This window comes from Heptranchias perlo, chromosome 26 (assembly GCF_035084215.1).
Source record: "Heptranchias perlo isolate sHepPer1 chromosome 26, sHepPer1.hap1, whole genome shotgun sequence".
NCBI lineage: Eukaryota > Metazoa > Chordata > Chondrichthyes > Hexanchiformes > Hexanchidae > Heptranchias > Heptranchias perlo.
Genome location: NC_090350.1, coordinates 44,694,977 through 44,710,982, shown reverse-complemented (window position 1 = coordinate 44,710,982; position 16,006 = coordinate 44,694,977). Strand labels below are relative to the sequence as shown.

The 16,006-nt window shown below is 45.1% G+C and overlaps 1 protein-coding gene across 2 annotated transcripts in view; it reads right to left on the bottom strand.

Annotated features, from left to right (window-relative positions):
- LOC137342759 (mannosyl-oligosaccharide 1,2-alpha-mannosidase IA-like) overlaps nucleotides 1-16,006 on the bottom strand; it is a 325,275-nt gene that overhangs the window by 223,512 nt on the left and 85,757 nt on the right. For both annotated transcript variants that reach the window (XM_068006938.1, XM_068006937.1), the window contains exon 4: nucleotides 9,718-9,798. In XM_068006938.1, coding sequence (XP_067863039.1) covers nucleotides 9,718-9,798 — 81 coding nt within the window. The remainder of the gene's footprint in view (nucleotides 1-9,717; nucleotides 9,799-16,006) is intronic.

Below are 16,006 nucleotides of genomic sequence, written 5' to 3'. Positions count from 1 at the left end.
TAGGGTACGGTGGCATAGTGGTTATGATACTGGACTAGTAATCCAGAGGCCTGGACCAATAATCCAGAGTCATGAGTTCAAATCCCGCCATGGCAGGTGGGGAAGTTAAATTCAATTAATTAAATAAAAATCTGCAATAAAAAACTAGCATCAGTAATGATAGCCATGAAACTACCGGATTGTCGTAAAAACCCATCTGGTTCACTAATGTCCTTTAGGGAAGGAAACCTGCCATCCTTACCCGGTCTGGCCGAAATGTGACTCCAGACCGACAGCAATGTGGTTGATTCTTAATCCTCCTCTGAAATGGCCTAGCAAGCCACTCAGTTGTATAATCTCGCTACGAAAAGTCATAATAAGAATAAAACCGGACAGACCACCCGGCATCGGACCATTAGGCACCAGACAGGACCAAGGCAAACCAAGCCCAGTCCACCCTGCAAAGTCCTCCTCACTAACATCTGGAGACTTGTGCCAAAATTGGGACAGCTGTCCCACAGACCAGTCAAACAACAGCCTGACATGGCCATACTCACAGAATCATACCTTTCAGCCAATGTCCCAGACTCTTTCATCACCATCCCTGGGCATGTCCTGTCTCACTGGCAGTACAGTGATATACAGTCAGGAGGGAGTTGCACTGGGAGTCCTCAACATCGACTACGGACCACATGAAATCTCATGGCATCAGGTCAAACATGAGCAAGGAAACCTCCTGCTGATTACCGCCTACCGCCCTCCCTCAGCTGATGAATCAGTCCTCCTTCATGTTGAACACCACTTGCAGGAAGCACTGAGAGTAGCAAGGGCAGAGAATGTACTCTGGGTGGGGAACTTCAATGTCCATCACCAAGAGTGGCTCGGTAGCACCACTACTGACCGAGCTGGCCGAGTCCTGAAGGACATAGCTGCCAGATTGGGCCTGCGGCAGGTGGTGAGCGAACCAACACGAGCTATTACTGAAACATGGCTAAGGGAGGGGCAGGACTGGCAGCTCAATGTTCCAGGGTACAGATGCTATAGGAAAGATAGAGCAGGAGGTAAGAGAGGAGGGGGAGTTGCGTTGTTAATTAGGGAGAACATCACGGCAGTAGTGAGAGGGGATATATCCGAGGGTTCGCCCACGGAGTCTATATGGGTAGAACTGAAAAATAAGAAGGGAGAGATCACTTTGATAGGATTGTACTACAGACCCCCAAATAGTCAACGGGAAATTGAGGAGCAAATATGTAAGGAGATTACAGACAGCTGCAAGAAAAATAGGGTGGTAATAGTAGGGGACTTTAACTTTCCCAACATTGACTGGGACAGCCATAGCATTAGGGGCTTGGATGGAGAGAAATTTGTTGAATGTATTCAGGAGGAATTTCTCATTCAGTATGTGGATGGCCCGACTAGAGAGGGGGCAAAACTTGACCTCCTCTTGGGAAATAAGGAAGGGCAGGTGACAGAAGTGTTAGTGAGGGATCACTTTGGGACCAGTGATCATAATTCCATTAGTTTTAAGATAGCGATGGAGAATGATAGGTCTGGCCCAGAAGTTAAAATTCTAAATTGGGGAAAGGCCAATTTTGATGGTATTAGACAGGAACTTTCAGAAGTTCATTGGGAAAGTCTGTTGGCAGGCAAAGGGAAGTCTGGTAAGTGGGAGGCCTTCAAAAGTGTGTTAATCAGGGTTCAGGGTAAGCACATTCCTTATAAAGTGAAGGGCAAGGCTGGTAGAAGTAGGGAACCTTGGATGACTCGGGAGATTGAGGCCCTAGTCAGAAAGAAGAAGGAGGCATATGACATGCATAGGCAGCTGGGATCAAGTGGATCCCTTGAAGAGTATAGTAATTGCCGGAGTAGAGTTAAGAGAGAAATCAGGAGGGCAAAAAGGGGACATGAGATTGCTTTGGCAGATAAGGCAAAGGTGAATCCAAAGAGCTTCTACAAATACATAAAGGGCAAAACAGTAACGAGGGAGAGAGTAGGGCCTCTTAAGGATCAACAAGGTCATCTATGTGCGGAACCACAAGAGATGGGTGAGATCCTGAATGAATATTTCGCATCGGTATTTACGGTTGAGAAACGCATGGATGTTAGGGAACTTGGGGAAATAAATAGTGATGTCTTGAGGAGTGTACATATTACAGAGAGGGAGGTGCTGGAAGTCTTAACGCGCATCAAGGTAGATAAATCTCCGGGACCTGATGAAATGTATCCCAGGACGTTATGGGAGGTTAGGGAGGAAATTGCCGGTCCCCTAGCAGAGATATTTGAATCATCGACAGCTACAGGTGAGGTGCCTGAAGATTGGAGGGTAGCAAATGTCGTGCCTTTGTTTAAGAAGGGCGGCAGGGAAAAGCCTGGGAACTACAGACCGGTGAGCCTGACATCTGTAGTGGGTAAGTTGTTAGAGGGTATTCTGAGAGACAGGATCTACGGGCATTTGGAGAGGCAGGGACTGATTAGGAACAGTCAGCATGGTTTTGTGAGAGGAAAATCATGCCTCACAAATTTGATTGAGTTCTTTGAAGGGGTAACCAAGAAGATAGATGAGGGCTGTGCAGTAGACGTGGTCTACATGGACTTTAGCAAAGCCTTTGACAAGGTACCGCATGGTAGGTTGTTACATAAGGTTAGATCTCACGGGATTCCAAGGTGAGGTAGCCAATTGGATACAAAATTGGATTGATGACGGAAGACAGAGGGTGGTTGTGGAGGGTTGTTTTTCAAAGTGGAGGCCTGTGACCAGCGGTGTGCCTCAGGGATCGGTGCTGGATCCGCTGTTATTTGTTATTTATATTAATGATTTGAATGAGAATTTAGGAGGCATGGTTAGTAAGTTTGCAGATGACACCAAGATTGGTGGCATTGTGGACAGTGAAGAAGGTTATCTAGGATTGCAACGGGATCTTGATAAATTGGGCCAGTGGGCCGATGAATGGCAGATGGAGTTTAATTTAGATAAATGTGAGGTGATGCATTTTGGTAGATCAAATCGGGCCAGGACCTACTCCGTTAATGGTAGGGCGTTGGGGAGAGTTATAGAACAAAGAGATCTAGGAGTACAGGTTCATAGCTCCTTGAAAGTGGAGTCACAAGTGGATAGGGTGGTGAAGAAGGCATTCGGCATGCTTGGATGTCATTGGTCAGAACATTGAATACAGGAGTTGGGATGTCTTGTTGAAGTTGTACAAGACATTAGTTAGGCCACACTTGGAATACTGTGTACAGTTCTGGTCACCCTATTATAGAAAGGATATTATTAAACTAGAAAGAGTGCAGAAAAGATTTACTAGGATGCTACCGGGACTTGATGGTTTGACTTATAGGGAAAGGTTGGATAGACTGAGACTTTTTTCCCTGGAGAGTAGGAGGTTAAGGGGTGATCTTATAGAAGTCTATAAAATAATGAGGGGCATAGATAAGGTAGATAGTCAAAATCTTTTCCCAAAGGTAGGGGAGTCTATAACGAGGGGGCATAGATTTAAGGTAAGAGGGGAAAGATACAAAAGGGTCTAGAGGGGCAATTTTTTCACTCAAAGGGTGGTGAGTGTCTGGAACGAGCTGCCAGAGGCAGTAGTAGAGTCGGGTACAATTTTGTCTTTTAAAAAGCATTTGGACAATTACATGGGTAAGATGGGTATAGAGGGATATGGGCCAAGTGCAGGCAACTGGGACTAGCTTAGTGGTATAAACTGGGCGACATGGACACGTTTGGCCAAAGGGCCTGTTTCCATGTTGTAAACTTCTGTGATTCTAAGGGAAAAACCTACTTGATCTTGTCCTCACCAATCTACCTGTCGCAGATGCATCTGTCCATGACAGTATTGGCAGGAGTGACTACCGCACATTCCTTTTGGAGATGAAGTCCATTGAGGACACCATCCAATGTGTTGTGTGGCATTACCACCGTGCTAACTGGGATAGATTCAGAACAGATCTAGCAGCTCAAAACTGGGCCATCAGCAGCAGCAGAATTGTATTCCAGCACAATCTGTAACCTCACAGCCCGGCATATTCCTCACTCTACCATTACCAACAAGCCAGGGGATCGACCTTGGTTCAATGTGGAGTGTAGAAGAGCATGCCAGGAGCAGCACCAGGCATACCTAAAAATGAGGTACCAACCGGTGAAGCGATAACACAGAACTATGTGCATGCTAAACAGCGGAAGCAACATGTAATAGACACAACGAAAGGATCAAATCAAAGCTCTGCAGTCCTGCCACATCCAGTCATGAATGGTGGTGGACAATTAAACAACTAACAGGAGGAGGAGGCTCTGCAAACATCCCCATCCTCAATGATGGCGGAGTCCAGCACGTGAGTGCAAAAGACAAGGCTGAAGCATTTGCAACCATCTTCAGCTGGAAGTGCCGAGTGGATGATCCATCTCGGCCTCCTCCCGATTTCCCCACCATCACAGAAGCCAGTCTTCAGCCAATTCGATTCACTCCACGTGATATCAAGAAACGGCTGATTGCACTGGAGACAGCAAAGGCTATGGGCCCCGACAACATCCCGGCTGTAGTGCTGAAGACTTGTGCTCCAGAACTAGCTGCGCCTCTAGCCAAACTGTTCCAGTACAGCTACAACACTGGCATCTACCCGACAATGTGGAAAATTGCCCAGGTATGTCCTGTCCACAAAAAGCAGGACAAATTCAATCCGGCCAATTATCGCCCCATCAGTCCACTCTCAATCATCAGCAGTGTGATGGAAGGTGTCGTCGACAGTGCTATCAAGCGGCACTTACTCACCAATAACCTGCTCACCGATGCTCAGTTTGGGTTCCGCCAGGACCACTCCACTCCAGACCTCATTACAGCCTTGGTCCAAACATGGACAAAAGAGCTAAATTCTAGAGGTGAGGTGAGAGTAACTGCACTTGACATCAAGGCAACATTTGACCGAACGTGGCACCATAGAGCCCTAGTAAAATTGAAGTCAATGGGAATCAGGGGGATAACTCTCCAGTGGCTGGAGTCATACCTAGCACAAAGGAAGATGGTAGTGGTTGTTGGAGGCCAATCATCTCAGCCACAGGACATTGCTGCAGGAGCTCCTAAGGCAGTGTCCTAGTTCCAACCATCTTCAGCTGCTTCATCAATGACCCTCCCTCCATCATAAGGTCAGAAATGGGGTTGTTCGCTGATGATTGCAGTGTTCAGTTCCATTCGCAACCCCTCAGATAATGAAGCAGTCCGCACGCAGCAAGACCTGGACAACATCCAGACTTGGGCTGATAAGTGGCAAGTAACATTTGCGCCAGACAAGTGCCAGGCAATGACCACCTCCAAGAGAGAGTCTAACCACCTCCCCTTGACATTCAATGGCATTACCATCGCCAAATCCCCCACCATCAACATCCTGGGGGTCACCATTGACCAGAAACTTAACTGGACCAGCCACATAAATACTGTGGCTACAGGAGCAGGTCAGAGGCTGGGTATTCTGCGGCGAGCGACTCACCTCCTGACTCCCCAAAGCCTTTCCACCATCTACAAGGCACAAGTCAGGAGTGTGATGGAATACTCTCCACTTGCCTGGATGATTGCAGCTCCAACACTCAAGAAGCTTGACACCATCCAGGACAAAGCAGCCCACTTGACTGGCACCCCATCCACCACCCGAAACATTCATTCCCTTCACCACTGGCGCACAGTGGCTGCAGTGTGTACCATCCACAGGATGAGCGGCAGCAACTCGCCAAGGCTTCTTCGACAGCACCTCCCAAACCTGCGACCTTTACCACCTGGAAGGACAAGGGCAGCAGGCACATGGAAACAACACCACCTGCACCTTCCCCTCCAAGTCACGCACCGGCCCGACTTGGAAATATATCGCCGTTCCTTCATCGTCGCTGGGTCAAAATCCCGGAACTCCCTTCCTAACAGCAGTGTGGGAGAACCTTCACCACACGGACTGCAGCGGTTCAAGAAGGCGGCTCACCACCACCTTCTCAAGGGCAATTAGGGATGGGCAATAAATGCTGGCCTAGCCAGCGACGCCCACATCCCATGAACAAATAATAAAAAAAATTAATAAACAGGGAGAAAATAGAATATGAAAGTAAACTAGCAAGAAATATAACGGATTGTAAGAGCTTCTACAAGTATGTAAAAAGGAAGAGAGTAGCAAAAGTAAACGTTGGTCCCTTAGAGGCTGAGACAGGAGAAATTATAATGGGGAATCAGGAAATCGTAGATGTGTTAAACAAATATTTTGTATCGAAGTCTTCACAGTAGAAGACACAAAAAACATACCACAGATAGTGGTGAACCAAGAGGTAGAGAGTGAGGAACTTAAAACAATTACTATCACTAGAGAAAAAGTACTGGACAAACTAATGGGACTAAAAGCAGACAAATCCCCTGGACCTGATAGCCTATATCTGATGGTTCGAAAAGAGGTGGCTGCAGAGATAGTGGATGCATTGGTTATGATCTTCCAAAATTCTCTAGATTCTGGAACGGTCCCAGTGGACTGGAAGGTAGCAAATGTTACCGTGCTATTCAAGAAGGGAGGGAGAGAGAAAACAGGGAACTACAGGCCAGTTAGCCTGACACGGTTGTTGGGAAAATGCTGGAATCCATTATTGAGGAAGTGGTAACAGGGCACTTAGAAAATCATAATATGATTAGGCAGGGTCAACATGGTTTTATGAAAGAGAAATAGTGTTTGACAAATTTATGCGAGTTTTTTGAGGACGTAACTAGCAGGGTAGATAAAGGGGTACCAGTGGATGTAGTATATTTGGATTTTCCAAAGGCATTCGATAAGGTGCCACATAAAAGATTGTTACACAAGGTAAGGGCTCATGGGGTTGGGAGAAATATATTAGCATGGATAAGGGATTGGTTAAAGGACAGAAAACAGAGAGTAGGGGTAAACGGGTCATTTTCAGGTTGGCAGGCTGTAACTGGAGGGGTGCCGCAAGGATCGGTGCTGGGGCCTCAGCTATTTACAATCTATATTAGTGACTTAGACGAAGGCACCAAGTGTAATGTATCCAAGTTTGCTGATGATACAAAGTTAGGTGAGAAAGCAAGCTGTGAGGAGGACACAGAAGAGTCTGCAAAGGAATATCGACAGGTTAAGTGAGTGGGCAAGAAGGTGGCCGATGGATTATAATGTGGGGAAATGTGAGGTTATTCACTTTGATAGGAAGAATAGAAAAACAGAATATTTTTAAATGTTGGTGTGCAGAGAGACTTGGGTATCCTCGTACAAGAAACACAAAAAGTTAGTATGCAGGTACAGCAGGCAATTAGGAAAGCAAATGGCATGTTGGCCTTTATTGCATGGGGGTTGAAGTATAAGAGTAAGGAAGTCTTACTACAGTTGTACAGGGCTTTGGTGAGACCTCACCTGGAGTACTGCGTACAGTTTTGGTCTCCTTATCTAAGGAAGGATATACTTGCCTTGGAGGCGGTGCAACAAAGGTTCACTGGATTAATTCCTGGGATGAGAAGGTTGTCCTATGAAGAGAGGTTGAGTAGAATGGGCCTATACTCTTGAGTTCAGAAGAATGAGAGGAGACCTCATTGAAACATATAAGATTATGAGAGGGCTTGACAGGGTAAATGCTGAGAGATTGTTTCCCCTGGCTGGAGAGTCTAGAACTGGGTGGCATAGTCGCAGGATAAGGGGTCAGCCATTCAAGACTGAGATGAGGAGGAATTTCTTCACTCAGAGGGTTGAGGAATTCTCTCCCCCAGAGGGCTGTGGATGCTGAGTCATTGAATATATTCAAGGCTGAGATAGATAGATTTTTGGACTCCAGGGGAATGAAGGGATATGGAGATTGGGCGGAAAAGTGGAGTTGAGGTCGAAGATCAGCCATGATCTGATTTAATGGCGGAGCAGACTCGAGGGGCTGTATGGCCTACTCCTGCTCCTATTTCTTATGTTCTTATGAATCCTGACTGCCAGTATAAAAAAACCTGTCTGCAGATTCCGAACTGTCATTAACAAATTCCTGACTGTCATTAACAGACTCATATTGTTAACAGATTTGTGATTAACAGATTAAAAAGAAAGAAAAAAACAAAGCAAGATTGGAAGTTGCTGGGTAGGAAGCTGTAAATGGCATGGGCAACATATAAATTGCAGGTCAGGTACATGCCGCTAGTTTGTAGATTTATTGCCATTCCTTCACTGTAAAAATGTGTTTTCAGCAGCTGTAAAATGTATTGTGAATTATCTGTACATCAATAAAGAAAAGAAAGACTTGCATTATATAGTGCCTTTTATGACATCAGGACGTCACAAAGCGCCTTACAGCCAATGAAGTACTTTTGAAGTGTAGTTACTTTTGTAATGTAGGAAATGCAGCAGTCAAATTGCACACAAGGTCCAACAAACAGCAATGTGCCATTACCATATTCCTGACTGCCAACAACGGGGTAGATAGAAGCAGACTGTTTCCAGTAATAGAGGGGTCTAGAATAAGTGGCCATAGATACAAGATTAAATTGAAGAGATTTAGAACAGCGGGCAGGAGAGACTGCTTTACAGAGAGTTGTGAGGCTGTGGAATTCACTTCCAGGTTGAGGCAGAAACTATGTCAACGTTCAAGATTAGATTGAATAGGTGGATGACAGAAAAAGGGATGAAGGGATATGGAACATCATGGGTAAATTTGATTAGGGTTATTTGGAGGATAAACGCTGACAGGGACCGTTTGGGCGGAATGGTCCGAATCCACATTGTAACATCTATATATTTCTATGCAATTGTAAACAATTTTACAACACCAAGTTATAGTCCAGCAATTTTATTTTAAATTCACAAGCTTTCGGAGGCTTCCTCCTTCGTCAGGTAAATGTTTACCTGACGAAGGAGGAAGCCTCCGAAAGCTTGTGAATTTAAAATAAAATTGCTGGACTATAACTTGGTGTTGTAAAATTGTTTACAATTGTCAACCCCAGTCCATCACCGGCATCTCCACATTATTTCTATGCAGACAACAGATGTCAGTAATAGGAGGGGTCTAGGACAAGTGCTATAGATACGAGATTAAACAGAGAAGGTTAAGGGGAGATTTGATAAGGGTGTTCAAAATCATGAACGGTTTTGACAGAGTAAATAAGGAGAAACTGTTTCTTGTGGCAGAAGGGTCAGTCACCAGAAAACACAGATTTAAGGTAATTGGCAAAAAAGCCAGAGGTGACATGAGGAAACATTTTTTTAAACGCAGCGAGTTGTAATGATCTGGAATGCACTGCCTGAAAGGGTGATGGATGCAGATTCAATAGTAACTTTCAAAGGGGAATTGGATAAATACTTGAAGTGAAAAAATTTGCAGGGCTATGGGGAAAGAGCAGGGGAGTGGGACTAATTGGATGGCTTTTTCAGGGAGCTGACACATGGGCACGATGGGCCGAATGGCCTCCTGTGCTGTACCTACTGTGATACTATGATGTCATCAACAAATGCCCGGTCGCCATTGACAGGTGCCTGACACTCTTTACTGAGTCCCTGACCCTCGTTACCTGGTGCCTGACTGTCATTAACAGATTAAGTCATCAAACTTGTGGCCAATTTCATCAGGTTCACAATCTTCTTTATTTTTTATAGTACAATTTATATTAAACTATTTATTTAATGAAATCATTTGAAAACAGAATTCAACTCAGCATAAAACGTAGTTTTCTAATATTTCAATCACTGATAAAATTCTTTCTCAAGATGCTGCAAAGATCAGAGTGAAGCAAAGTATCTCACCTCATCGCCTGTCAAATAATATGCCGACAGCAGGCCACCGACAAAGCGGATGGTCACTTCAAAGACAGAAACTTCTCCATTCTGAAAGATGAAAGAGGGGAAAAGTTTATAGCATATAATATATACAATCTACAGAATCTCTCTGTAATCTACTACAATTGATCCTCTGGTATAATAACTAAGTCACAAAAAAAGGTTAATATTTTATAGTGAATGACAACACCTGGAGTATTTTGTATAACAAGATTAGCTCTCTGATACAAGATACAATATATAATATGGGGTGGGAATTTGCAGATAGCGCACCCAAGCAGGAGGCCCAAAGTCGGTCTGAAATTGACATTTTTTGTGTGAGCCGCCAGCGCTTCTTGTGCCTCCACGGGCATGCTTGTGCATTGGCGCAGAAGAATATTGGACCACCTGCCTCGCCAGGAGTGGCCTGAAGTGAAGTCCCAGGAGCGGGGCAATCACAACGACTGCACCCTTCTCCTCCTGACTCCACAAGAATGTTTCTTTAAAAAATAAATTCTCAAAACCTCAGTCCAGCTCCTGCCCAGCTCATCACTGACAGAGGGCTCGAACACAGAGAGTGAACGGCTAAACAGAGTGAATTGCACAACCGAGTAAGGACTTTGGAGTCACTGCAGGGCATATGTGAGGCTGAGAATTTCCTGGATTGTATGTTCCAGGAGGTGGTCCTGCAGCCACAGAGAGTTCAGGAGGACAATAAGTGGGTGGTCATCCAGCAGGGTAGGAAGAAGAGGTATGCAGGAATCCTCCGGGAGTGTGGCGCTAACAAACCAATTTTCAGTGCTAAGTATCGGTGAGGGTAACAACACCTTGAAGGAGGGCAGTCCAAAGCAAATCCACGGCACCTTGGGGCAAGGAACTGCACAGAGGGACACATCAAAGTGTAGAAATGCAGTGCTCATAGAGGATTCAATAGTCAGAAGGATAGACATGCATTTCTGCAATCGCCAATGTGAGCCGCGCATGGTGTGTTGCCTCACTGGTGCCAGGGTAAATATAACAGAATGGGTGCAGAACATTCTGCAGGGGGGAAGGAAAACAGCCAGAAGTCGTGGTCCATGTTTGAATCAACAACTTAAGAAGGAAAAGGGTTGAAGTCCTGCAGTCAGAGTTTCAGGAGCTAGGGAGGAAGGTAAGAGAGCAGGACCTCAAATGTGGTGATCTCTGAATTACTCACAGTGCCACCCACTACTGAGTATAGGGGCAAGTAAGATAAGGCAGGTTAATGCGTGGCTGGAGAAATGGTACAGGAGGGAGGGCTTTAGATTCCTGGGGCATTGGGACAATTCTAGTCCTGAACAAGATGGACAGATTGCACCTCATCAGGGTTGGGACCAATGTCCTTGTGGGGAGGTGAACTAGTGCTGTGGGGGAGGGTTTTAACTAATTTGGCAGGGGGAGCGACACCAGAATGAAGCATTAGAGAGGAGAAACAAGGTGCACAGGGGACTGGGAGAGACAAGCAGCATTAGAATAAAGTGTAGTTCAGAAATAGGAGGGATCAGACATGGGGGAAATGTGAGGCAGACTAAGATGGGTTTGGAGTGCATGTGCATAAATACACATAGTGTGGTGAATAAGATTGGTGAGCTGCAGGCACAAGTAGCCACATAGGATTATGATATAGTGGCAATAACGGAGACCTGGCTCAAAAAAGGGGAGGATTGGGAACATAATATTCCTGGCTACAAGATATTCAGGAAAGATAGGAAAGGAAAAACGGGGGTGGGAGGGTGGAAAAGAGTGGCAGTATTGGTCAAAGATACTGTTACAGCACTGGAAAGGGATGATGTAGTTGAGGGGTCAAAAACAGGATCTAATTGGTTAGAATTAAGGAACAGAGGAGGTATTACGCTGCTGGGTGTATACTATAGGTGACAAGGAGCAAATTTGCAGGCAAATTTCAGAAAGATGCAAGAATACAGAGCAGTGATAATGGGAGATTTCAAGTATTTTAATACAGATTGGGAAGATAACAGTGTTAAGGGTAAAAAGGGGGAGGAATTCCTGAAGTGTGTACAAGAGAACTTACTTGATCAATATGTTTCCAGCCCAATGAAGAAGGAAACAGTGCTGGATCGGTTTCTGGGGAATGAAATGGGGCAAATGGAGCATGTTTCAGAGGGGCAGCATTTTGGAAACAGTAGTCACAATATCATTAGGTTTAGAGTAGTTATGGAAAAGGACAAAGAACAATCAAATGTGAAAATACTCAACTGGAGGAGGGCTAATTTCAGTCAGTTGAAAGAGGATCTGGCCCAGGTGGACTGGAATCAAATATTGGCAGGTAAAACAGCAAATGAGCAATGGAAGGCCTTCAAAGAGGAGATAGTTTAGATATAGACTAGACACATTCCCTCGGAGGGGGAAAAGGAAGGGTAACCAAAGCGACAACTCCCTGGATGACTAAAGATATGGAGATTAAAATGAATCAGAAAAAGGCTTATGATAAATGTCAGGCTCACAATACAGTAGGTAACCAAGTTGAATACAGAAAGTACAGAGGAGAACTGAAAAAGGAAATAAGAGGGGCAAAGAAAGTGTATGAGATAAGATTAGCGGGCAACATAAAAGGGAACACTAAAATCTTTTATAAATATACATAGAAAAAGGGTAATCAGAGGAAGGATGTGGCCAATTAGGGACCAAAAACTAGATCTTCCTGTGGAGGCAGAGGGCATGGCTGAGGCACTCTGCATCTGTAATAAAAACAGAAAATGCTGGAAACACTCAACAGGTCAGGCTGCATCTGTGTAGAGAGAAAGAGTTAACTTTTCAGGTCGATGACCTTTCAGCAGAAATGGAAGTAGTTAGAGATTTGACAGTTTTTAAGCAAATGCAGAGTCAGGGAAAAGGGGGAGGAAGAAGAGGAAAGAACACATAATAAGAGGCAAAATTAATTGTCACTTGGAAAAATATGGGTTAATAAATGACAGCCAGCATGGATTTGTTAAAGGCAAATCGTCTTTGACGAACTTGATTGAGTTCTTTGATGAAGTAACATAGAGGGTTGATGAAGGTAGTGCATTTGATGTTATGTAAATGGACTTTCCAAAGACATTTGATAAAGTACCACATAATAAACTTGTTAGCAAAAGTGATGCCCATGGGATTAAAGGGGCAGTGGCAATGTGGATACGAAATTGGCTAAGAGACAGTAAGCAGAGAGTAATGGTGAATGGTTGTTTTTCGGACTGGAGGAAAGTATACAGTGGTGTTCCCCAGGGGTCAGTATTAGGACCGCTGCTCTTTTTGACATATATTAATGACCTGGACTTGGGTATACAAGGGATAATTTCAAAGTTTGCAGCTGACATAAAACTCAGAAATGCAGTACAGTGAAGAAGATAGTAACAGACACATGGCAAATGCAATTTAACGCAGAGACGTGTGAAGTGATGCATTTTGATAGGAAGAATGAGGAGAGGCAATATAAACTAAGTGGTACAATTTTAAAGGGGGTGCAGGGACCTGCAGGTGTACGTACGCAAATCCTTGAAGATGGCAGAACAATTTGAGAAGATTGTTAAAAAAAACATACGGTATCCTTGGCTTTATAAACAGAGGCATAGAATACAAAAACAAGAAAGTTATGCTGAACCTTTATAAATCACTGGTTAGGCCCCAGTTGGAGAATTGTGAATTTGTCCACTTTGGCAGGAGGAATAGAAAAGCAGTATATTATTTAAATAGAGAGAGATTGCAGAACTCTGAGGTACAGAGGGATTTGGGTGTCCAAGTACATGAATCACAAAAAGTTAGTATGCAGGTCCAGCAAGTGATTCGGAAGGCAAATGGAATGTCGTCAGTTATTGCAAGGGGAATGGAACATAAAAGTAGAGATGTTTTGTTACAGTTGTACAGGGCATTGGTAAGACCACATCTTAATACTGTATGCAATTTTACAACACCGAGTTATAGTTCAACAATTTTATTTGAAATTCACAAGCTTTCGGAGGCTTCCTCCTTGCTCAGGTGAATGTTGTGGAAATGAAATCCTCGAACCCTTCGCATTTATAAATCACAGAACAATACCTGGTGATTACAGATAGTCCTTCCAACTGCCCGTTGCCAAGGCAATCACAGTGTGCAGACAGAGAGGTGTTACCTACAAGGCCACCGAATATACAAACCACCAAAAAAAAGAGGCAGAAACATAGAAACATCCGGAAGGAAGAGAAAGACAGCAAATGACCCGTTATATTAAAAACAGATAACATTTGTTCGCTGGTGGGGTTACGTGTAGCGTGACATGAACCCAAGATCCCGGTTGAGGCCGTCCTCATGGGTGCGGAACTTGGCTATCAATTTCTGCTCGACGATTTTGCGTTGCCGTGTGTCTCGAAGGCCGCCTTGGAGTATGCTTACCCGAAGGTCGGTGGCTGAATGTCCTTGACTGCTGAAGTGTTCCCCGACTGGGAGGGAACCCTCCTGTCTGGCGATTGTTGCGCGGTGTCAGTTCATCCGTTGTCGCAGCGTCTGCATGGTCTCGCCAATGTACCATGCTCTGGGACATCCTTTCCTGCAACGTATGAGGTAGACAATGTTGGCCGAGTCACAGGAGTATGAACCATGCACCTGGTGTGTGGTGTCCTCTCGTGTGATGGTGGTATCTGTGTCGATGATCTGGCATGTCTTGCAGAGGATACCATGGCAGGGTTGTGTGGCGTCGTGGACGCTGTTCTCCTGAAAGCTGGGTAATTTGCTGCGAACGATAGTCTGTTTGAGGTTGGGTGGCTGTTTGAAGGCGAGTAGTGGAGGTGTGAGGATGGCAATAGCGAGGTGTTCGTCGTCATTGATGACATGTTGAAGGCTGCGGAGAACATGGCGTAGTTTCTCCGCTCCGGGGAAGTACTGGACGACGAAGGGTACTCTGTTGGTTGCGTCCCGTGTTAGTCTTCTGAGGAGGTCTATGCGATTTTTTGCTGTGGCCCGTCGGAACTGTCAATCGATGAGTCGAGCGTCATATCCCGTTCTTACCAGGGCGTCTTTCAGCGTCTGTAGGTGTCCATCGCGTTCCTCCTCATCTGAGCAGACCCTGTGTATTCGCAGGGCCTGTCCATAGGGGATGGCCTCTTTGACGTGGTTAGGGTGGAAGCTGGAAAAGTGGAGCATCGTGAGGTTGTCCGTGGGCTTGCGGTAGAGTGAGGTGCTGAGGTGCCCGTCTTTGATGGAGATTCGTGTGTCCAAGAAAGAAACTGATTCTGAGGAGTAGTCCACGGTGAGCTTGATGGTGGGATGGAACTTGTTGATGTTATCGTGTAGTCTCTTTAGTGATTCCTCGCCGTGGGTCCATAGAAAGAAAATGTCGTCGATGTACCTGGTGTATAGTGTTGGTTGGAGGTCCTGTGCAGTGAAGAAGTCCTGCTCGAACTTGTGCATGAAAATGTTGGCGTATTGGGGTGCGAATTTGGTCCCCATGGCTGTTCCGTGTGTTTGGGTAAAGAACTGGTTATCGAAGGTGAATACTGTATGCAGTTTTGGTCTCCTTATTTAAGAAAGGACATAATTGCTTTGGAGGCAATTCAGAGAAGGTTCACTCGACTGATTCCTGGGATGAGGGGGTTATCTTACGAGGAAAAGTTGGACAAGTTGGGCCTGTATACACTGGAGTTTAGAAGAATGAGAGGTGATCTTATTGAAACATATAAGATCCTGAGGGGACTTGAAGGGGTAGATGCTGAGAGGCTGTTTCCCCTTGTGGGAGAGACTAGAACTAGGGGCCACAGTTTAAAAATAAGGGGTCTCCCATTTAAGACGGAGATGAGGAGAAATTTATTGTCTCATAGGGTTGTGAGTCTGTGGTACTCCCTTCCCCAGAGAGCGGTGGAGGCAGGGTCATTGAATATTTTTAAGGCTGAGTTAGATAGATTCCTGATTAACAAGGGAGTCAAAGGTTATAGTAGGTAGACGGGAAAGTAGGGTTGAGGTCACAATCAGATCTTATCAAATGGCAGAACAGGCTCGAGGGGCCGAATGGCCTACTCCTGCTCTTAATTCGTATGTGCATATGTTCGTACGTATGTAACACAAGTGAGAACCAGGCTGAATATAGAAAGTTCAGAGGGAAAGTGAAAAAGGCAATAGGAGCGGCAAGAAGAGAGTATGAGAATAGACTGGCAGCAAACACAAAAGGGAATCCAAAAGTCTTCTACATACAAGTTAACAATAAACAGGTAGTAAGAGGGGTGGTTGGGCTCATTCTTCTAAACTCGAGCGAATATAGGCCTAGTCGACCCAATCTCTCCTCGGACATCAG